The sequence below is a fragment of the Melospiza georgiana genome, chromosome 3, assembly GCF_028018845.1.
Source record: "Melospiza georgiana isolate bMelGeo1 chromosome 3, bMelGeo1.pri, whole genome shotgun sequence".
Classification (NCBI taxonomy): Eukaryota; Metazoa; Chordata; class Aves; order Passeriformes; family Passerellidae; genus Melospiza; species Melospiza georgiana.
Window position 1 is genome coordinate 49,296,010 of NC_080432.1, and position 24,814 is coordinate 49,320,823.

The 24,814-nt window shown below is 36.3% G+C and overlaps 1 protein-coding gene across 1 annotated transcript in view; it reads left to right on the forward strand.

The window, feature by feature from the left end:
- Window positions 1-24,557, forward strand: part of TTC27 (tetratricopeptide repeat domain 27) — a 112,795-nt gene extending 88,238 nt beyond the window's left edge. Inside the window, exons 13-20 of the mRNA XM_058020709.1 lie at window positions 321-548; window positions 5,080-5,178; window positions 6,816-6,868; window positions 10,810-10,975; window positions 16,993-17,190; window positions 20,534-20,645; window positions 21,231-21,331; window positions 24,334-24,557. Of these exons, the coding sequence (XP_057876692.1) occupies window positions 321-548; window positions 5,080-5,178; window positions 6,816-6,868; window positions 10,810-10,975; window positions 16,993-17,190; window positions 20,534-20,645; window positions 21,231-21,331; window positions 24,334-24,456 (1,080 nt within the window). The 3' untranslated portion in view covers window positions 24,457-24,557. The remainder of the gene's footprint in view (window positions 1-320; window positions 549-5,079; window positions 5,179-6,815; window positions 6,869-10,809; window positions 10,976-16,992; window positions 17,191-20,533; window positions 20,646-21,230; window positions 21,332-24,333) is intronic.
- Window positions 24,558-24,814: the final 257 nt, after the last annotated feature.

Consider the following 24,814-nt stretch of genomic DNA (forward strand, 5'->3'; position numbering starts at 1 on the left):
AATGCATAGCTAAGATGTAAAGAAAGGTGTAAGCTCTTTCTTGTTTTTATGGTTTAATTTTCCTTGGCGTGTTAAACCAAAAGCCACCATATAATGTTGAATGTTTCTTAAACATCAATTTGGAGCCAGATTCTTTCTAGACTTTATCTTTGGTGCTGTGTTGGCTAAAGATACTGTTTCCTCATTTGTCATACTTCTTAATCTTCAACTGATGAAGATTAAGATGATTGCAAGGTGCTAAAGCAGTGTTTGTTCAGGCAGGTAATTAACTGAAAACAAATTGCCTCATTATGTGTTGATTTCTCTTTGCTCTTTAACAGGCAGAGGAAATACTCAGGCGGGAGTTGGAGAAGAAGGAAACCCCAGGACTGTATTGTTTGCTTGGTGATGTTCTCAAGGACCACCAGTATTACGACAAGGCCTGGGAGCTTTCCAGGCACCGCAGCGCCCGCGCCCAGCGCTCCAAAGGCCTCCTGCATCTCCACAACCGGGAATTCAGGGAGTGTGTGCAGTGCTTTGAACGTTCAGTGCAGATCAACCCTATGCAGGTTGGGAAATTATGCACATACAGCTTTGGTTTTAATTTGTATGTTCGGTTTTGAATGATGACAGTTCTTTAAAAGACAGTTCTGGGCAGTTACTAAAATAAGAGTTTATTACTATTCTTAGTAATTTTCACCATGTACTTGGAAGACTGGCTAAAAATGGTAGTATGAAATGAAGACATCCTTTTGCATCCAGGTCTTTGCCTGCAGATAAATCTGTGCCTGTAGAGCTCTTTCAAAGAAATTTCAAAGAGATGAAGCCACTGCAAATTAATAATTACCATGAAATAAATTATGAGCAAATCATAAAGCAAAACAGTTATAAGAGGAATGCAGATTTTAATGGAAGTTTCCCTTCACCCTCTCTGAGTTTGCCCTGGCTTTGAGACAAATTCTCATCTCTGTATTTCACAGAAATGTTTTTCGAGTATTCCAGTCTGTCTTATTCTGGAGTCACTGAGAAGCACTGTGTTATGCTTGTGATGACAGTAGCTTTTAGTACAACAATGCAACAAAATTGAAACCACAGTGGAAAGAGTTCTCTTGATGAGGCTGGTTTCTCTTGATGATCTTTGCAAGCTATTCTGCAGACAACTTTTGTAATCTTGTTTCAGTTTCTCAGCCACTAGATCCCATCCCAGTAAGGTTCACCCTGTGGAAGGTCTTCAGAAGTTAAAAAAGCTTTGTGGTTGTTTATGTGTATAAATTGTGCTCCTCATAGCCATTTCTAGGTCCATGCAAAAGCAGGGTATTTCTCCTTCTGTTCTTTGCCCCTCAAAGAGCACTGCTGAAGCTGCTGTTTTAAGTTCCATGTCACTAACTGGACATTTGCTTTAGAAAAAATTTTAAATGCCTCCAGCCTTTCAAGTAATTTTCATGAAGCCTTTTTTGTATTTCGCTGACGTATTTTATTCCAATAAATCAGAGTCTTATTCAGATGAACTCCAGATAACTTATAAACATCTTTAGAATAGAAAGTAAAATGAACAAAAATGTCAGCAAAATATATATTACTCAGATAGGAATTTTATTTAGATCAAGAGGACTTCCAGATAATAAAGGGCTTCAGGAGATGGCCTAGAGGGCTCAAAACTGAGAAATATTCTGCTGAAATGCTTTTTTATTTTGTATCCTTTCCAAAGGAAGTTTAGAATGAAAGGAAATCCAAGAAAAATAGGCCAGTCCATATAGGAAAGTGAACATTTCCTCCTCTTGTTGCTTAGGGAAGCTCTTTTTAAGATTCACTTGAATTGTTTCAAAGAGATTGAGCAGCTAGATAGTGCAGATTGACATAACCGTCTCCTGAATTCTGTCTGTATTCTGTGACTGCAGAAATGAATTGTTTCCTATTCTAGAGCATCTTGTGGATCAGAAGCGGAGTGGAAATTGATTCTAAATTCAAGAACTTTACCACAAGGAAAATAAGAATTAATTAACTTATTAACTTGTTCCCAGAATTGTGTATAATTTATCAGGTAAACAAAGACTCCCTGTTACAAAAAATTGTAAATTTTTTGTGGTTATTAGAAACTTTCTGAAGGAAGGGATTTTTAGACTGCACCAAGTGATTCCCCAAAATATGTAATGGATAAAATCATTCTCTCTCAACCCTCCTTGAATCTTGTGTACTTTTTAGCCAGCCGGTCAAGTGTGCTTGAGATCTTTGAGCTATATAAGCTATATAAGCCAATCTCTCTATCAGTCTTTGGGCAATCCACAAAGAAATGAAAACCTTGCAGTTCACATACACCTGAAACTTGTGTTCATTAGCACTGCTGCTCACAGAATTGCTTGTTCTAGTACACAGACACATTTCTGTTAATGACAGACACATTTCTCTTCTACTTTTACTGTGAGCATCTTGCAAGGCTTGACAAACAATTCCAGAGGTCAAAGAGCTCACACAGTCGGTTCTCAGTGGTGAAAGCCTGTGCAGTTCAGAAATGAGACTGTGCTACTGTTGCTCATTAGATTCATAAGACATGCTGCAGTGACTGTTTTTCCTCTCAGCCTTTACAGAAGCACTGTTTAACTTGTATCCTGAGCTGTAAAGTTGGAACTAACCTTCAATTTCATACTTGATTGCTGCAGTTCCTGCCCCCACTTTTCCTGTCCAGAAGTTACTAACCTAAAAAGAATATAAAGGGGAGTTAATGAGATAGCAGCTATGTGGGAGTGCTGGTGGGCAAAAGAGCCTTAAAAAATGGTTATTTACTATTAGGATTGCCCTCTGAAATTTGAGTAACATAATTTTCGCTTCATGTGGAGTTTCTTCCTTGACTGATTTTATGAATCATGGAAGTGACAGGTGTACAATGCTGAAAAGTAGGTTTTCATGTTTGCCCAGGCCAAATGTAGTTGCTCATTCCATCTTCACCTATTTATCCACATGCTCCAGGGATGGGCCATCCACTTAGACCCTCATAAGCAAAAGTTTGTTCATTTCTTTTCTCAGTATTGTGCTTGCCCACCATGCTGCCAGGTCTGACAAAGATCAATGTCATGTGTTTGTGTTCTGGGATCTAAGGTTTGAAGCAGATTAACTATTAATTTTATTGCAGTTAAGTTAGAAGAAGATATAAGTTGAGTTTTAGAGACAGGAAAATGAGTTTAAAGTGGAGAGAACTGTAAGAATGTTTGCTACAGCTTGCAATTAGACTGTAGAGGTAAAAGCTGCTTGTGTATGAGCCAACAGTGTTATCTTCAACTGTGTAAAATCCCTGATTTGAAAAAAATGTTAAGGTAATGTTTCTGTGTTTAAATGTTTGCTATGATTTCCTCAAGAGAACCTGAATTATCAGTTAGTTGCTTTAGAACTTGTACCCAAAACACAAGAGAATATAAATATTAAACAGACACCTCAAGAAGTAATATGGTGTTGTGCAATACGGAGTTAATGTAAGCTGTTTTTCCATCTTCCTCTTCCCCACTTTTCCCTTTCAAAAAAACTTTCCAAGAAAAACTGGGATTTTTTTTGACCTTGTCATATAGAATGGAGAAATGGCTGAATTTGTTGCAGTGGAGTAGTAGAACCTGGACTGATTTTGCAACACCTTATAAAATGTCCTGTTTTGTTTTGACTGCATTCATTTAAAAAGCATAATGCTCTCAGAAAATGTTCTGTTAATGTATTTAGGGTTTAATCATTTTCTGAATAACAAAACTTTTATAAAAGGTAATACTGGTTAGCTTGCAGCTCTTTGAGAATTAACCATGTGGCAAATCAGGAACTTGCTGTTAAAGAGCTATGAAAATTTATTTTGCTGTAATTTATGCCATTTTCTGATACTATTTAGAGTAGAACAGACAGACTATTTCAACTGGAAGGGACCTACAATGATCACCTGGTCCAACTGCTGACCAGTTCAGGGCTGACCAAGTTAAAGCACATTTTTAAAGGCATTGACCACATGCCTGTTGAACACTTGACAGCCTTGGGGCATCAGCCACCTCTAGGAAGATTTGTTCCAGTGCCTAACCACCCTCTAGGTAAAGAAATGCTTCCTAATGTCCAGACTAAACCTCCCCTAGTGTAGCTTTGTACCATTCCCATGCGTCTTACCACTGGACAGCAGTTCTGTTTGAGCCAGCAGTGAGCCCTGGCAGCCGAGAGGGCAGCAAATCCTGGGATGCATCAAACACAGCACAACCAGCAGGTCAAAAGGAGAGATTATCCTGCTGTCTGCAGTTCTCAATTGAGCGCTGTGTGGACTTCTGAGCCCCACAGTTTCAGAAAGATGTGAAGGTCCTTGAAAGCATCCAAAGGAAGTCTACAAAGCTGGAAGAAGGGCTGATTGGAAGGAACATCCTGAGAGGAGCAGGCTTGTCTAATTTGGAGAAAAGGAAGTTGAGACATGACCTCATTGTTCTCTACAGGTCCCTGAGAAGGGGAATGGAGAAGGGAGATGCTGAGTTCTCCTCCATGATTATCATTATTGATGAGAGACATTTGGTTGTAACAAGTAAAGACTTTAAATGCGAGATTACTGAACTGGTCAAGTTCTGTTCTCTGTGCAAAGCGTTAAGTACATTATTATCTCTAAACATTGTGATAGAAACTTGAGAAGGTCAATGTTCTGACAAGAGAAGGAACTTTTGAACTGTTCCTGTTTGGTCATTTGAGATGTTTCTTGTAAAATGTGATTATCTTGAAAAACATTTCCTAGTGTATCATTTGACCTAATTGTAATAGTATAAAGTGAATGTGGATTTTTCACAAATAAAAGCAAAATATGCAGACCTCTAAGTAACTATCACTTTGTTCTGTAAATGAAAATGGACTGTTAAAGAGCACTTCACAAATGGTCAAGTGATCTTCATGCAATCAACACCTTTGCTTATCCATACGTATTAAAACTTTGAACCTAAAGTTTTTCTCTAATCAGCGTACAGGATACTGTTTTTTCCAGCACAATACTGTCATAGGTGAAGATGGGTAAAAATCAACAAGAGTTGTGTGTTCTCCCAGGGCAAATGATTTCTCTTGTGCTGAAATATCCATGTATGTAGGTAACCATTAATTTTTTCTCTCCAGCTAGGTGTATGGTTTTCCTTGGGCTGTGCATACATTGCTTTGGAAGGCTACGAAGGTGCTGCCAAAGCATTTCAGCGCTGTGTCACATTGGAACCAGATGTATGTACTTTTGAACAAACTCTTCAGATGGTTTATCTAAAAGCAACAAGGATGTTTTCATTATAAACAAGCAAAGCAATAATGAAAAACTTGTTTAAACCTTAGCCCTTTGAATAAATGAAGCTTCTTCATGAAGGATATATTTTTGTTGTAAGGCATCATAAAATACTTACCCAGTACTAACTTTGTCCAAGTGGGTGTGTGAATGTTAAAATATATTTGAAAAAATCCTTTATGCTTGCACACATCGCTAAAACAGACAAATGGGATGACTAAATTGTGAGGAGAGATAAAAAGAGATAAACCAAAAATTATATTAAAATATTTAGTCCTCTAAGTAATCAAATTCTCCTGAAAAAAAGTCAGGTTTATGTGTGGCAAGTGAATTTGTAACTGTGTATTTCAGGAGCACAGGGAGAATGGAGCTCAGCCATTTTTTCAGGATGCATGGTATGCATGTGTACAGTGCTGTCGTTTGAATGTGCACTGAGACAGTGAAGGTGCCAGCTGAATTACCTGAGAAATACACTGACAGTACTTTTGCCAGAAGGCCTGACTGTCAGCTTGTTGCTTGCTTAGAGTTAATGCCATCTACTCAATAGAAACTGTTGTTATTCATTCTTTTCTCTTGGAGAAAAGAATGAGAAAGCAATGAGAGGTGACAGAGTATTCTTTTTACTTTATTATAAAATGCAGTAACTTCCTTAGGGGAAAAATGTACAGACAGACATCAATGGAATTCTTACTTTATGTATTGTTTTTTTGTTGTTGTTCAGTGCAGTAAATTTACTTCCAAGTAGATATTAAAACTGGGTTCACTTATCTCTCACGGGCCTGTATTTAATTGTATTCATATGACAAAGCCAGCTGACTTCTCAATGGGTTAAATGGTGGGGTTTTTATAAGTAAAAGGTGCTGGGCTGGCTCTCAGTTGGAGGCAAAACCTGTCTTTATACGTCTGCAGCTGGAGCAATGTAGTGATCATTTTCATGAGTTAAGTCTAAGAAAGGTTTCCCAGCATGAGTAAAATGCTCTTTAAGCCTCAGGATAGATTTCAGTACAAAGTACATTTCATTGCAGTGCTCAGACTCTATTCTTCAAATAATTTCTAGTTGTCACTTTGTTAAATTCAATGATGGGGCTTCACATTTCCTGTCAGGCAAAGGGCAGGAATCATCTCTGCTCATCTCTGCTGGTTTTACCTGAGGTGTGTTAGAGGACATCAGATCACTTCTGTCCAATAGCAGAGAGTGGTGCAGTTGAAGTAGCTTCCAGCTAGTGAGAAGTGAGGAGCTGCTGGGAGCACTGACCTTTCCAGCCATCCCAGCTGGATTCCAGAAGAGCATGCCTGTTTACAGCTGAGACTGAAGGCAAGAGCTGACTTAGTGTATTGCAACCCCAAGGCAGTTAATTCATATTTATTGTTGCTGATGTAGTCAAGTATTTATGTATTTCAATTTTAATATAATAATTTATACTTCAATGCAGTATTTTAAGTGCCATTAGGAGGTTTGTGTCAATGTGTGATTAGCAAAATCAATTATATGTTTGTTAGTAGTTTCACTTAACGTATTTTTATGAAGTAAGCACAATGTAAGTGAATAAACTTTTTGGTCCTTCTCCTTTTATCATTCCAGAATGCTGAGGCCTGGAACAATTTATCAACTGCTTATATCAGATTAAAACAGAAGTAAGTACTTCAAAAGAATTAGAAGACATTGTTTCCAAAACAAGTAACTGTAGTTTCCTTTTTTTGACATGGAGTTTTTTTATTATTATAAGGTGCTTAACTCATATTTTGCAATTCTTAGCCCTTCAGTTCTCTCTCTCAAGTTGGATCACTGGTAACTATTTTATTTTAGAGGAAATAATTTTGTAACTTTTATACAAGTAACAGCCTCTCTCTACACTTTTTTCTTGTTTGAGGTATGATATAGGAGGTACAACCAGTGCAAAATATTCATAATAAAGATGAATAATAAAAATGACTTGGAGCATGAAGTTAAGGAGATAGACCCATTTCAAGCAAACAATATATTCAGACCTATGTAATTTCATAGGATGTTTTCATCAGTAGATTTAAGAGAAACCCAGACAGTTTGGTTTTTATGTACAAAAGGAGATGGTATTCTGCACACATGCTAGCTGGCTTATTCTTCTCCCTCAATACTAATGATTCCTACAAGAAGCTTTGACCTAAGTGGACTGCCACTGTTATTTTGTATTTTTTATTTCAATGCAATCTAATAAAAGTTTACATGGAAGAATTTGATATTTAAGAATTTTCACATTATAACTTGTTACCAAAGAATGAAACAAAAGAATACGATAAATTATTTTTAAAAACCTTACTTGAAATCTGACATCAATTTATATGGTTATGTAGTCAGGAGGCAAAGTAACAAAAGAGAGAAAGAATAGTAAGCTTGCATTAAAGTGTAAATTTATAAATGTACATAGGAAAAGTGAGAAGTTATATGGACTTAGGAGATAGATATGTCAATGGGAACAGGAGGGAGGAGAAAATGAAGTGTTAGAATAACTACACAAGGCTAAAAAGTAACAGAAAGCAAGAGCTTGTTTTAACTTTTCAGTAGTTGCTTTTGTCTTCAGCAGTGCCTTGAGTATGTGCAATTCATGTGGTGGTTGCTCCTTTTTCACACAATTCAAAATGTCAGATGTTCAGTGTACTGGCTTATGCTTGTTTCATAAAAATACTTTAAATCAAAATGATTTTCTGTCTGTTATTCTGCTATAAGGCTGAGAAACTACTGAGTGATGAATTTCAGTTCACTGGTTTTATTATTCTTAATCTATTCTTGTGATCTAATATGCTAAGCACATACAAAGCTTGTAACCTATTTGATAGAGTAGCGAAATTAATAAAGGGGGGCATGTTACTGAGCTTTTCTTCCCACAGAATCATGTGAGATAAGACTCAATGTACAGTAAATTTTAAGTGAGTATTACGTGTTGATAGCTGAGCGTGGCCTGTACTTGCTGTGGAATAGAAAATTCTTTGATTATTTGTGTAGTCACTTACAGGTCAAGACTGTGTGTGAGCTAGTTTAACTTTCTCTCAAAACAAAGAATATCTATAGTAGCACACTTAAATAATTTATGTGGATACATAAATTCTTATTTTTCAAGCCTGCCAAAAGAAAAAAAAAAAAAAAAAAACTGGAGTGAGGATTTAAAAAGAAGGGAAACAAAAGTAAGATATTTAAGTTAATAGCTTTCTTTCACTCCCTGAAAACAAATCCGGCTTTACTCCAAACAGGCTTTTAATTCAGGCCCACTCATAGGGCCTGAATTAATTGTGAATTTGGCCAAGGCTTGGCAGAGTCTCACTCACAGGCAAATATAACATAAGTACATTTTTTTGAAAAGTGTCTGCAAGCAAGTTGCTGACACCCAAAGGACAGGGGTCTTGTTGATTTTTGAGGTTGTTTGCTTTTTAAGACTCCACAAGTTTTGTGTATTCTGAATTTCCTCCAGAAAAACTAATTGTGATGAAAACAGACTCCATGCTTTGGTTTACCAGAAAAACTACTCTGTGTGCCAAGGGGTCTTTGAAATCTAGGTCTCACATTTCTCAGAATAAACTGGGACTGGCCCTCTGTCCTTTGTATGAAAGATTGCTGGTTTCCAAGACCAGATAATGCATTTGTACTGCCTACTGTTTCCTGTCTGGGTATGAATTTACTTAACTGGTTAAGGATACGCCATCATATGTGATTGGTTAAATACACAGGGGGTTTGTTTTGAGAATCTAGAGGATTTTATTACATAGCAAGCATGATGATTTGTGGAATACTATTTCCATCCCATCTCTTCGGTATCTTGACTACATTTCCATCTTACTGGCATCTGCCCTCCTGATAGCTTATTAATTTTCAGGAAGGTAGGGGAGATGATACAGACTAGCCCTACAGATGGTGGAGAGCAGTTGCAGAAAAAATACTGTCAGAGAGCTGTGGCAGATCCCAACTTCCATTGTAGCAAAATCCACAGAAGGAACAGGACTGTGGTTTTTTTCTAATTTAATCTAGTAAAATCAGGGTCTGAAATTCCTTAGTGAGATTGTTAACAGGAGAAAACTCAACTCTTTGCACATTTATTCATCAGCATCACATCTATCAATATATCAGAAGAGAGAGAAAACATGGGAGGATCCTGCCTGTGGGCTGTTCTGCCTAAAGTATGCCAAATGACCTGTTCTCCTTGAATAATTTTGCTCTATCAGTCCACTCTCTTTGTGTGTATTTGATAACTCTTAATATCATAGCATTAGATTGGCAGTTATTTACATTTTTCCCTGACCAAGCTATTTCAAACTTCTAATGGCCTGATCAACTACTTAGATATTACATTGTCTTGGCTTGTGTTTACACTCTCTTGGACCCTCTTTTTGAAACTCAACCAACAGTTTCTTTGGGATGTCTTTCTTTAGAGAAAACACTTTTAACAACTTAGTCAAGCAATATAGAGCAAGTGAACTGCATATTTTGATAACAGGCCATCTTTATATGGTATTTATTAAAAAGAGATATATTGTTATGCCTTACCAAAGAAGCTTAGGAAAGCTCCATTTCAAGTTTAATTTAAAGGAATGCATTCTTTTGTGGTTTTTTACATATCATGACTGTCAAACTGAGAGTGTGACTGTCCAACTTCAGTCTCTTAGAAAGAAATGTATCATTCCAGTTCTCTAGCAGGGTTATTTTAAAGTTTCAAATTTATTGCAACTTTTTGTAGTATGTTTAAGGCTTTAAGCAGTAAACTCGCAAACCTCACCAACACAGGCGTCAGATGGCATGTTGTTATCTGAGGATGGCATTACTGCTCTCCTGAGAAAATGGTCAAGAGCTGACTGCAGTGGATGCATATGAAAAACTAAAGATGCTTTGTAACTTGATGATGATTTTATAGGTATTGTACTGTCCAGCTTTATTCCATAACACTTTCTCCTGTCAATATGAGATGGGTTAGATTGGATAAGGACCTTAGTAGTGTTTGGGGCCATTCTGACACATTTGTACTGAGCAGCACAGCAGTAGGTATCAGAAGGTGTAAGTAAACCTTCCAGCTGACCTAACGATAAAAATGTTTGAAAATGATGGGCTTCTGTGCAATGGATATGCGTGTTTACCATGTGCAAATGTTTAAAATAAATGTGATTAAAAAGTGTGTGATTAAATAAGTCAATACCGTTCTGCATCTATCATGAACTCAGTGATTTTTAATTTTTTAATGTGTGTTACAACTGCAGCATGAGTAAGATTGTTTTCTTATGGTTCCAGTTAAAAATTTGGAAAGGAAAATATTGACATAGATGGCAAAATTATGATACATTTTTGTAAAAAAAAATTAAAATTACAAGAGCTGAGAGACGTTACCTAGTTTGAATTACAGAGTGTACTGTTGTGTATGAACTAATATAAAATATTTTGCAAGAGAGATTAAGGAATTATCAGTATTGTAAATTACAAGCAATAGCTTTTGCATGGCACTGTGTTGTAAATGGGATTTTTTAGATGAGCAGTTTTTTAGTTAGACACAGCTGTGCCAACTGATTTTAGTGTAGAAATCTTCTGTAATAATGTATATTATTCTTTTATTGTTGATCAGGATCAAAGCATTTCGAACCCTCCAAGAAGCTCTCAAGTGCAACTATGAGCACTGGCAAATATGGGAGAACTATCTTCTCACCAGTACAGACATTGGAGAGTTTTCAGAAGCAATTAAAGCTTATCACCGGCTCATGGACTTGAAAGAAAAGTACAAGGATACACAGGTGGGGAAATTTTCATATTTAGTCATCCTATATGTTCACTAATTTTTGTTCAGAGACAGAGAGATTGATGATAGCTGCTGATAACTGTGCTGTCAGTAATGACAGTGCACGTGCCAATGAAGTTATGTAGGCAAGTGATTTAAGTTTTGGAGAGTTGGACTCTAAGAATAAATATTTAAAATTAAACTGGACAAAACTGAAAACCTTTGCATCCAGATTGCATCAACTTTGTGAAAGCACATGTGTGAGCCTAGCAGTTTCAAGACCTATTTTTATATAAAACACAGTGCATAATCCCATCTTTCCATATTGTTCCTGCATATCTCTGTGTCAGAAATAATGTCAATTATTTAGTTGCAAGAAAGGGAAGCTTTTCCCATATATTGGAAAATTCCACAAATCAGCCTTTGAAAATGAACTGAATGCATTACAGTCATAATATTGATTCTTAATAAACAGAACAAAGAAAACTAAGAGGTATTTTGCTCATCTTTCACTGTAGTTCAGTTAAATTTTGTGTTTGTAAATGTATGCTCTGGACAAAATCCAGAAAACAGCTGGATTAAGCTGTTAAGCTACTTTAACAGCTTCAGCTGGGATGCTGCCTTGCCTGAAACCAAGTCCTGAACCTAGCCGGGTTTTGCACACTCAGTGAAAATAGCAAGGTGAAGCTGAAAGGCAAGCCAAAGAATCTCTCAAGGAGAATAATAAAACACCTTCAAGAGCCTTTGCAAAATTACCAGATCTGGTTGAAGAGCTTATAAACTCTTAGTGAGATTGTGTAGTACCAGGGTAAGAGGAACCAGCTGCTGCTGCTCATGGATCCGAAGAATGTTTTGTTTCTTGTCCCATAAAAAGAGAAAAAGTAGCTTTCCTGGGAATTTGAGTCCAGTGATGAGGAGAGAGAGCAGATAGAACTGGTTAAAATTGTGGAAACATCTCATTTGGTCACAGGGGACAGGGATGTTAAATACTTTTTTCACATTACTTTTTAATAACAAATTGTACATGAGTGCAATGCTTATTACTAGTAAAGCCAGTCATGCACAGGATAACATTCTGTATTAATAAAATCTTTCAGGTTTGGTATAGCTAAACATCAAACATTAGCACTAAAGAGTGTCAGTGGAAAACTGTGTTATATGTGGTAAAGATTAGTGTGTTTGGCAGCTAGAGTAGTACCATGGTACTGGTGGGGCCTGTCATGGAGCATCTTGTAGATGGTTGACTTTTTTCAACTAATTTTTTTCTCATTTGCTGCTTAAAATAGCATTTTTAGGGGTGGTCTACTGTATTATTTAAAACAGACTGACAGCTGACTAGGAGTAGAGGTTTCTACATCTCTTTGCCCATTTGAGATATTTTGAGATGATACAGATGCCTATCTATTACTGTTATTTGTCAAATTTTATGCAATATATTTTATTAAAGAATTTGAGGATATTGCTTGCATTAAATTTCTATTTTTGTTGCATAACTTTTAAATCTTGTTCTCATACAACTTTTATAACTTTTAAAGAAGTATATATGGTATCTTTCCTAAATTATTTTTGCATCTTAATTTTAACTTTGGCTTCTCATATGTGAAGTGTTATATGGGTTTCATTGTAACTTCTATTACAGTTGCCTAAATTAGGAGGATTTTACTAGTTGCCAAGAAAAACCTCAGGGCCTGATTAGAGAATTTCAGGCTTGAAACAATTATCTTACAAGAGGAGAGTATTTCTGTAGCAAAACAAAAAAGCAGATAAAAATAAAAGCTTCTGCTGAAATTGTTTACAAAGTTCACCATTCATTGGTGAGCCTCTCCTTTTTTCCAACTGGACTGTTTGGAATAGGGATGATCTATAACCATCTTGTGCAATTGTATTTTGACAATCTGAAATAGTGAACATGAGTAAATGAAAACATACACCATTGTTTCCATTCAACATAGTATGATCTTCTCTCAAGTTATATTTATTATTTGTAGTCATCATAGATTTTAATTGATAGACTACTAAGCTACATGACATAATCGTGAGAAACAAGGTAGGAATTTTTTAAAAAATAAATATGCACAGGACTGGCAGAAACAAGTTGAGTCATGGATTCCAGTTCTTTGTGAAAACCAACTGCTTTTTAGCATAATCAATGCTGAAGAATACCCTTTGTGAGACTGAATGTATAGATTACAAGTGTGCAATTGAATATGCAATTTGAAATGACCTTGATTTCTGTAGCTACATCAGACTTTTTAATTTTATTTCAAAATAGCATGAAGTCATATTTTTATATCACTGATTTCTTCTAATAATAGTAAAGCATTCAGATTCCTGTTGGTGATTTCTGTTAGGCCATTGTTATCCTTTGTGCCAGTCTTCTGAGTACAGCACACAGATTTGGGAAATTTTTTCTGTGCTGTTCTAGTTATTTAACAATGCCATCCTTGTGGCAAAGGTTCTGAGATCATGATATCGTGAAGCTTGAAGATAGGTATGCACAGATTCTACAGATAGGATTGGACAAGGAAGAGGTAAAGGGCTCTTTATAAATGAGCAACAATGCACTAAGATTACAGCAAATGGCAGTTTCAAAAGTCTCAGTTTGCTAGCATTGTGTATAAATGTTAAAAGCACACTTTCTTACCTTCCCTCCTTACTGGTTCTTAAAATTCTTCACATTTCCATGTATCTTTTCATGTTCACAAAGCTGAGAAATACACCCGGAAAACCTTCAATATGTGTGTTATGTGATAAAATAGAAAAGCTAACTGAATTATCCATAGTTTCCACTAGTAAATCAGTCACTAAAAAGTACCCAAGGAGAAAGCCTTACCTATTATAATCATCAGTTTGGTCTCTGAATTATTAATATCAGCTAGTAAATGTACCTGGAAGGTTTCTGCACTTCCTGATTATACTAATTTCCATCACATGTGTGCTTATGGAGACAATCAACCTTTTTTACTTGGAATGTTGCAGTTTTGTGAATCACAAAGTTATTTTGTGGTTGGAAAAACTGTTTTAATACAGTGTTTCAGAAACCATATCTTCATTACATGCTGTCAAAGATTATGAATAGAGAAGTATGGACAAAGGATTCCACTTTACTATTCTGTGCTATTGAGATTCTAGCAAAGTTTTTCTGGTACCCTTTCCATCAAGTCCCATCCTCATTTCAGCAGTTCATGTTGCCAAACCATTTCTGGCTAAAGGCCACAAGAGCAAGTTCCAAGGGGATATTGAAAAGCGAGGGTAGGAATTAATAACTTCTGGAGCTCTACTTCATTTAAGTAGCTCACTAATGACAATTGTCTTTATTATAAAATCCTTCGTTTGGAAGGGAAATAGGGAGAGCTCGCAGACTGCAAATTTGTCGTTTTGGATCTGTTATCTGAGGGTTCTCATCTTTCTTGTGCACTGTCAAGTTTGATTAGTATTAGTGAAGCATCTGAAAATGGTTTGAACAAGAGAATTTTTATATGAAAGGAGTTGTTTGGAGAACAATTGTGAAATGAGAGTAACTGATGAAAATCACTGCATTTGTAAATTACTTGGTTTATTTCTAAGGTTTTGTCTCACAGTATCTTTTGTTCAATTTGTAGTAAACACATTATTCACAAAAGCAAAGGAGAAGGAGGCATGCAGATGGTGTGATGTCATACTAAACATGAACTCTCTGGTCATATGGAGCCCAGTTCATTAAAATAGGCATGAAGGAAACCAACCAACCAAAAAAATCCTCTACTGCGTGTTTGGGATCTTGGACCAACAGAGCATTGCTGTAGTAGTTTAGTGTGTATGGCAGTTTAAAATCTCTCAAAGATACAAATTTTAACTTTTTTGGCAACCTAAATTGCAAAACTCTGCTACACTGCTAATACTTCTGGATGATTAGTACGATTCACTTGCAGTTTGAAATAACTTTATTTAACAAGTGTGGACAACCAAGCATTAATGATTCATTACTGTTTAATGGACCCTTTAATCTGGGTCTTGACACTAGTTTCATTTTAACTGCTGTAGTGCCAAAGCTTACATGATGGATTACAAAAAAAGGAAATGGATTATTGTGATAGAAGTGTAAGTAAAATCAAGACTCTGTGGGAATAGGGCTAATTTTACAGTTGCTACATCCTACTGATTAAGGAAACTCTTTTTTAATGTACAAACAAAATAAAGCTTTTTTTAAAAAAGCTTTAAAACTTTTGATGATTATATATTATATTCAAATGAACTAACATTTGGACTTTGATTAACAGTTTTGTTAAACTGAGAAATTGATTAAGAAGTCATAAATCTGTGTGTGAATCCTCAGGACGAGTTCTGGTTTCTTGTCAAAACAGAACATAGTTTAGTGTTTTCTTGCACCTATGTTTTTTTATTACAGTGCTTTAGTAATGGAAATATCAGCAGTTGCTGGTGCCTTTCTAGCAACTCATTATAGAAGACCTGGTTAATGGTGGGATTTGGTGCCCTATATTCCAAATTATGAATATAAATTGGACTATTAATAGTTGATCATATTTTCTGTTTTCTTAAGTGAATTTTAAGAGGTCGTGAAGAAACTGCCAGTTTGTCATATCATTTTATAAGGAATATGAGTGACTGCTGTGGTTTTGGGGGGGCAAGAGGGGAGCTGTTTAACTCATGTTCATTTGTTACTGTGATGCCATTAGTTCTGAAAAGATACCAGGTAGATGTTTATTTAATATAATTATCAGCCATTTTGATTTATTTGGGTTGTTCTACCAAGAATTTTCTGTATCTGATAAAACTCATTATTTTTTGGGATGTGTTGTAATTGAGTCATTCTACAGAAGAAAAGTTATTTTAGGAAAATGACATATCACAAGTGCTACACTGGGTGTGTTTTTATTCTGAGTGTCATATACTTTGATATTGTCATAATTTTTGCATTGCTTTCTACCAGTGAACTGCATCTTGATTTGTGAGGTGTTTTGGTAAGGTTTGCAGCTATTCACAGGTCATCTTTGAAGTTAGTTTTATTACTGTCTTGATATTAATACTGCTGTGTATGAGATTTCATTTTGTTAGTGTCACATGGACAAAAATGATGAAGCATTAAAGTTGCCAAATTACAGGCTTACAAGTCAGGAAGTACCAGCATGAAGGTGTTTGTGCACCTCTTACTTGCCTAGCTTGAATGCAAGCCTGATGAAACTTCCATTTGTTTTCATCCTTATTTCTTCCCCAGTCCTTGTGTCTCCTGCACTGCACAGGACAGGTATTACTCACTTGATAATCCACAGCTTTTCTGGGGTTTATTTTCTTCTAATTCATCATAGGATCTACTGCCTTAATTTACATTTGCTGTTTCCTATTTTGCTGAGGAGAAACTAAGACAAAGAGACTCTATTTTCTAGTTTTTTGAGTCCAGTTTGGGACAAAAAGACTGGTATGATGTTGCTTTTTTTACATGCAAAACCAGTCTCCCACCAGCAGCTGCATGTTCTCAGCATTTCTGCAGGTCAGATCCCACATTCTCAAGCCAGTGATTCAAAAAGTATGGCCACTAAGGAGTATTTGTGGAAGAGTTTGATGGAACTGATTTGTCTAGTAAATCACCAGGAGTGCATTAACAACAGATTCCCAAGGTGGTATTCCATTGCCTTCCTGTTTCCATCTTATCCACTGTACATCTTTCACTTTCTGCAGGTTGTTAAATACAGGTCCTGTAAAAAGGTGTCTTCCATTACCTGAATGAATTTGGCTCAGCCTATTTACTAATCTTTTTATAACTGTATTAGAAGGTGAAAATACCTATAAGATATTTTCTACCTCTGTTTCCTTTACCCAAATTTCTGTCTTGTATTTTTGACCTCTTCACCTGCACCAATGTAGAATCTTGCAGATGAGGTTTAAATCAGTTGAATTAGTCCATGTATTTCTTAGTAAATTCTGTACTTGCCATATGGCGCAATCATTAATAGAGACCAAACATTACAGATAACAGCATATATACTGATGTTGATTTGAGTTGAAATAACAACTCTCTCCTGCTGCTTTTTTAAGGTGCTGGCTATTCTGGTCAGAGCGGTGGTGAATGGTCTGGCAGATCGTGCTGGAGAGGTATCAAGTGGACTGAAGGGGAAACTGCAAGAGCTCTTGGGCAGAGTCACTTCACGAGTGACAAATGATGGGGAAATCTGGAGACTTTATGCCCAACTTTATGGAAATGGAGAGAATGACATTAGTGAAGATATTGAAAAGGTAAGAACTATAGTGCTATAGTAGAACATGCTCTTGTTCCAGACCTGTTTTGCTTTAGTGTTTTATAGGCTAATTATCTTTTCTTTGTGTTCATACAGCACACATTTTTGTTACAACAGAAGCAAGATGTTTTACATCCTTTTTCTTGGACTTGAAAAAAAAAAATCTATTTTTTACCAGTGTTTCATTTCAAAACATCCTATCACATCCTACACGGCATATGTGTATGGTCCTGAATTTGTATTCTGAAACTTTTCTTGGCAACACTCTAACATCTATAATCAAATAATGGTGTGAGCTTTGGCTTTTTTAAAATTGAAATATTTGATTCAGAAGATAGAATATTACAGCTTCTGAAAAAAAAGGATCTTAAAGGCATGATCCAGTACTAGCATAAGCCATCTCTGCTCTTTGTAATCACTAAGGGAAAATGCACGTAAAATAATCTATACCACAGTTAAAGTCCCCAGTGTAGAAATTTTTTGTCCTTATTTAGCTTAAAATGGAATTAAATAATAATATTTAATCCTTAGTCTGTTGAACCATTGGTTTCTCTTTACCCATCACTGATTTTGCTATGTTAACTTCCATTTCTTGTCCTTATCACTTCCCAAGGAATTAAGTTGATAGCATTTCCAGAATAACCACTCTGCACTGCTAGAAGTGTTTACTTTGTTGTATACTGGAGTGTGCTTTGCATTTGATATTAAATTTCAAAAAGTTCAAATAGCCTTGCACAGTTCAAAAATAATTAAGGGTCATCAGATCTTCACTGAAGTTGAAAATACACAAGGTCAACATTCAGTGTATGTTCACCAATGGGGATGTGCCTTTGGCCTGGGCAAAAAATGCCTCTCTGGAGGATTGCTTAATATCAAGCAGGGAAGATGGTTAGGCGTACAAATTGTATTCCTGTGGGCTTAAATTTATAATCATTTGTGCCTTGCTCATTGTCTCTTTGTGCTCTGCCCTGTGAAGAGCCTTGTTTAGTCATTGTTGGTGTCTGTTATACCTCCGATTCCTCCCTTTGTCTTCTCTATTTTTCTTTACAGCCGAAGAGTAAAAGGGATTTGGCCTATTTAGAATGCAGAAATACAGACACTGCAATATCCTGTAATATATCCTCAAATTCTTACTCAGACATGCAAAGCAGCAGAGGCCCTGTCTATACTATGAATGTAATCATTTCAGAATCTGGTTACATCATGGTATTTTTAACTAACCCAGTTAAAAACGTGGTTTCAATTTGTAGAGTATAGACAGCACTTTAACTGTGTTTCCTAATCAGGCTGGTTGTGGAACACACAGTCTGTCTTGCCTGCGAGATGGAATGACGTTTATAAAGACTTAAGGTATGCTTACATGTGTATCCAAATATCCTGGTATGACAGTACCACAGATCCAGATCACAAAAGAACGAAACTGCCTAAAGCCACAGCATATGTTAATTTACATGTAAAAATTAATTTGCAATGCACCAAATAATCACTGATTTCTGATGTCATGTAACGAAGTAAAAATTATAAAACCCGTATTTATTGGCTTCACAAGCACCATCACGGGTCAGTCAGATATTCAGTGAATATAACCGTATTTGTGGAAAAATTCTAGATATATAGTCAGTTTGCCACCCACATTTATTAGGCAAAAGGTCAATGAATTCTAAAAGGGCATTATTTACTATACTGTGGCATCAAAGGACAAAGAGATGGGAACAAACCTTTAAATGTGTCATGCACATCCTTACAAATGTAGAGTTTGACCTTTACTCTATACCGTCCCATTCTGCACCTTGTCTAGTGCAGGTTTGATTATATTTGACCAATTTTGTTCCTAACATTGAATTTGAAAGAGCAATCTTGTATGTGTGGCTATTTTAAAAGAGTGTCTTGGTTGCTGGGGGTTTTTACTTTTCTGTTCTACTGATACATCTGATGCCACATTAGTCACTGGGGTCTACAGTCAAAATTCACAGCAGTGCTTTGTAAATTGAATCAAAGTTGGTCAAGGTTTGCAAGTTAGGCTTGTGGTTCTGTTTTGGAATTTTTTTCTTTAGCTTAGCATATATTTACTCTCACACTTCAGTGTATCTGAACTGCCACCTCATTCAGTACTTCTTTCTTCCCTACACTGGGATGCAGTCCAGTCCACACCTTTCCCACTGAGGAATCTTTCCAGCCTTCAAGTTTCCTGCTGATCCATCCCAGGCTATGAATCCCTTCTGTTCCTTGAACTTTCCCCAGCTCATAACTGTTTCCTTTCAGGATAAATCTAGGTTCCAGAAGTGCAAATAAACAGTCCGCAAGACTTTGAATTCTTTCCCCTCCTTGACATCTGTCAGCAACCCCCCCCTAATTTGCTGCTCTGGCTCAGACACATGTAGACTGAAATCAGACTGCTGTAAAAACTGTTGTTCCTTCTCTTGGAAATTCTTGCCTCTGCTTGCCAGAACTACTACCAGTTATAACCTAGGTTATTATGAAAAAAAAGTAATTCACTCTGATTTGACTTACTATCCCTTTATTGCCATTTACAGCAGCATGAGCAGTTCAGTCACCTGTGCCATTGTGAGAGAAGGTGGAAGCTTCTGGAGTGACAACCCTCACAATCAGAAGTCTTTACTGTACTCACGTATATGTCCCACACTGAAACTTTTTTATTCTTTTATATTAAATTATTTAAAAAGGTAACTGGAGAGTTGTCACTGGACTAAGTCATGTAACTTCTGGCATGTATTTGTTTCATGTTTTTGATGCTGTAGAAAGAAAACAAAATTCAAAAGCAAAAATCAATTTCTTCTGTTAAAATTATTTTATTCACCTTAATGGGATCCTCCTTCCACATTGTTTACATTTTTTTCCTGTTCACACTGAGAACCAGAGCAGTATGGCAACTAACAGCTACATCTATAAAATGCATATTTCCCGAGATTACATATACAGGAAGAAAGCTTTGATGTATTCACTTAAAATTTTTTAGATATGAATTTGCTGTTTGAAGTGTGAATGCAAGTATTTTTCTGTTTTTCATGTGCATTTAATTATGATGACTTGGCAAACATGGGTCACATCCATCAGTCTAGACAGATTTTTAAAAGATAAAAATTAGACAGATGTTACTTTATATGCTTCTCATACTTGAGCTGCAGTAGTGGTGAAGCACATCTGTGTTACAGCTGGCGCTTACTGCTGCAGAGGAGGACACTACTACAACTCACAGGAAATCAAGTATAGTAAAGATAGATTCATTTTCAGCATTCACCACTAATTTGGTAGAAACTTAAAACTAATTTAGTTTCCTAGTTAATTTTCTGACATACTAATAATTTTTTTCCTCCTCGCAGTCACTGCAGTATCTCACTAAGGCACATAAATGTGAAATTCAATCAAGTGATTGGGAGAAAGATGTTTCTTCTTTTAAGGAAGTGGTGAAAGGAGCCATTGAGATTGCACATGGTATGTTCTCCCTTTTATTTTTCATGAAGAGTGTAACAAATATTTATTAAGCTTAGTAGCAAAATAATACTGTACCTATTGTATTTATTCCTACTACTAGGAGTCCTGTAGCAGAGAGTATCATCCTGATACTGCATACAAAATATACTTGGAATGAGGCAGAAATTGTGTAGGGTGAGTCAGTAAACATGAGACTGGTAAATATGGAATCAATTAATTTAATGATCTAGCAACTTCATAAAGCAAGTGAAAATGCATCTGCAGTTCATCTCAGTCCTCAGATCATCACATAAATTGTTTAATTGAGTATGCTAGTCAGGAAATGAATGAAACTTACTAAGATTATTCCCTGTTCTGTGGTACTTAGGTTTAAGAAGGATACAGATACCTGTGGTGTTTAGAGTTATCTTCTCATAATTACTTGGCTTTTTTTTTTACTTTTTTTGTGGGGGGGGGAGGAATATGACATTTAAAATTATCTGTGGAGGGCATCAAGATCTTTAATTAAATGTTTTTTGTTTAAAGATTATTGCTAGAGTGGTAATGCTTTTGTTGTTTTGGGGTCTTTCTGTGTTTGGATTCTAGTGGCTATAAAATGCAGCAAGAACAAATCTAATAATCAGGAAGCTTTGCAGATACTTTCTTCAGCTCGACTCAACTTACGTGGCTTGTCATCCAAGGCAAAGGTAGGAATGTTTGAAAGGTAGGAATTTTGTTTGAAAGCTAGAAGTCTTTGTTCTGTTGCCAGAATTTCTCTGTTTTGAATCAATTATAGATCAAATAATACCTGCCTGTTGCAGTGCATCATCAGGTGATGTTCATCTCCATGCTGTTGAGGATTACAGTTTTAAGTAAACTTTTATTTCCCTTCTTCCCGCTCGGCTTTGACTGCAATACTAGTCTAAGAGACAGCACTGACATTTTAGAGTAAGGTAGAACTTGACTTAAAATGTTGGGCAAACAGATTTGTATGTTTGAAAGTAATCAGTCATTTCAAAGACCTGTTTTTAATGTAAGTAGTCATGGGATCAACGGGCCGTCTCAGAAAAAATGGATCTAAACCTGCAGAAAGGACCCAGATGTATCTGGGTATCTTTACCCAGATGTAAAGATTCCTTTGCATCACTTGGGGTGTTTTAAAAAGAGTTATTTATTAAAAGACAGAACTAATTTTTAATCTGGTTTTTGTGGATACCCTACCAATTCAGATGTCAATTAATTGAAAAAGTCATCATATTTGAATCGTACATTTTCTGTTAAAATACACATCTTGTCCTAAAGAGGAAATCCTCCTGCTTGTGGAGTTAGCAACTGTGAATCACAGAGCTGAAGTTTTATAATCTGTGCTTGTGCTACAAAGTGTTGATTTGTCATCAGCATACTAAACTTGGCTCATCTTCTCTTAAGTTCTTTAATTTTAAGGATAAAAGCCTAGGAAAGTTGCATAAGCGAACACAAGCTGGATCTGTAACTCAGCTTTTAGATACAGGTATAGGTAAGACTTTCAAATGTGTTGAAAAAAGAGACAACATATTTTTGCTCTCACAAAATACGATTGTGTTTTCTTCATAAAAGGTGCATAGACTGAATATTACTGTAGAGAAAGCACTAAATGACATACATTATATGAATGCAAGTCCAGGTGGTTTCTATTATGAAAGATGATGTATTATCTAAAAGATTAATAATATGAGTCTAGTAAACTCTATTTCAAGTTCCAAAGGCACTAATTAAATTAACCTCTATATTATTGGCAGCTAATGATTTTCTGTTACTTCTGAAAAAACTGTCATATTAGAAATGGAGCATTTTATGTGAACTCACTGGTTTTGCATCCCATCCAAGATGCCATCCTACTTTGAATTTGAAGTAATATTGAATGTTCAAAGTATGTTGTAATTTAAAACCTCAGTCATCTTCTGTCAGATCCTATGCACAAACAGTTTAGCAGTCTTTGTCTGTCCGAGCTTGACTGCATCTCATTTTGCTGCCCTGGGAGTCAATATTAGTGTGAAGATTTTTTTTAATTTTTAAATTCAGCTGAATAAAGCACTTTAAAAATGGACTAAGAACAGACTCACTAGTTAATATTTCAGGAGGAATAAAAGAACAGTGAAAATAACTGATAAAATTCCAAAATTTTGTAGCCAGGACATGCAATTGGAACAAATAAGTAGAACAGGTGAAACAATGTCACTGCTTCCAGGATCTCCATCTTTTGATGTTTGAGCTCCTGTGTGTGTTGGACTCATGAAGCACCCACAATCTGTCAAAGGCTGCAGATGTGCTGTTTCTGGGCTCTTTTCTGCACAGAGCCTGCTAGACAGTCACATGCTGTGGCAAATAGCACAGTGGGCACTCTTCTGGTCCTGTCCCAATGCACCCTTTGGATCTGACATCGTTTGTAAATGCATGAAAGGTGGGCACTGTGTTGGGGAGACATGGGGCACAAAGCCCAAAGAATGATGGTGGTTGAAATGTCCCCAGGCTGTCTCTAGCTGAATAAATCTCTCTAACTGTGTAGAAAAAAAAATAAAAAGAGAAAATAATTATATCATTCTGATTTATTTACCTGTCTTACCAGCAATAGCCACATTTTTCTGTCACACTCCCAGTGTGAAGTTTTTTGGGCTGAAAATCAGTTTCTGTACTTGTAGCATGAATACGTTCCTATTATTGTGTAAGACGTTCCTTATTTCAGTGACAACATTATTTTGAGGCACAGTGAATACCTTAGTTCAAGCCTTTTAAGTACAGTTTTGTTTATATACATATCTGTATTATCCCATTATGTTTTGATGATATACTGATGTACAGATGTATTCCAGAGCAACTTTTCTTTTCTTGGTTTGTTTTTGTCTCTAAATGTAGGCTTTGTGATTGTGTCAAATGAAGTGTGAATCACTCTCCCTTTACATAATGAAGGGAATAAATATGTTTGGGTGTCCCCCCTTCCCCATATTTCTGTGTAGCAGTACCTCACATAGCCTCAGTATTAAATATATGAAGATTATGATTGCTCATGAGTTAGCTGCTTTTTTTGTTGTTGTTGTTTCTATTAATGTCTTAAGGTATTTAAGAACATTTTTTATTACTCTGTAGTGTTTTGTTTTCTCTGCTATAACTAGTTACACACAGGTGAATGCCTCCACCCAGGCATGTCTTGACATCAAATGTGAAAAAATATTTACTTGAAGTTTTGCAGAAAATGAAGCAACAGAATATGATACTGGGGAAAATGGTCATTAAAATTCACAACCAATTTGTCAATAGGTGGGCTTATAAACTGCAGTGGCAAAATATGAGATGCTCTTCTAATTTGACTTTCATGAAAAAGTCCTTTACTTTCAAGGGAATCAGGAGTCAGTGTAGGCAGTCAGGTCAGAGCAGAAACCCCTCGTTCAGAGGAGAATTTGACCCTTTTGGCACAATATCAGGTGTGTGGCACAGATTTCAGGTCTGTATGCAAGATCTGTCAATATGTGTGTGTGTATAACTTCTGTTTATTAGCCACAAAATGGCCTTTTATTTGAGTAAGATACCATCATAGTTGCCAAAATTATGAAAAGCAGTATAGAGTTTATGAGTTTCCTGTATTTTGTCTCTCCCCTGAAGGAGACAAACTGTATCTATCTTTTAAAGGTATTTCTTTATAAAGTACTTACAAGTATTTCTTTTTGTTGTGCAGCAACTTTTCATAGATGTAACAAGTAATGAAGTTCACAGTGAGATAGCTGATGAGGTGACAGCTATGGACAACATGATTGCTGAACTTCAGGAGCTGAGCAACCAGCTGAGAAACCAGTGCTGACATATGGACCAAATTCTGGGACAGGATAATTACAATGACATGTTTCTTTTGCCACCACTTTTGCTGATGAAATGGCAACAACACTTTCAATAAATACATTTCTGTATGGTGCTGTTCTTGTGGTCAGCTTTTTTCAAAGTTCCTGCTGCCTTTTAAGATTCTTTCTTACCTGGTCCCACTGTCTTACAAAGTTGCATATTTTGGTTCTTCAGCCCCAGATTTCCTGGAAGAGAGCTGCTGATGTTTGTAAGGTGATTATGGAGGATTAGTTCTGCCAGCTTCATCCACCTTGGTGCTGGGATGCTGGAGGATGCCCCACCCAAGGGAGGGGAGCAGGGGAGATGCTGGTCTGGAGGAG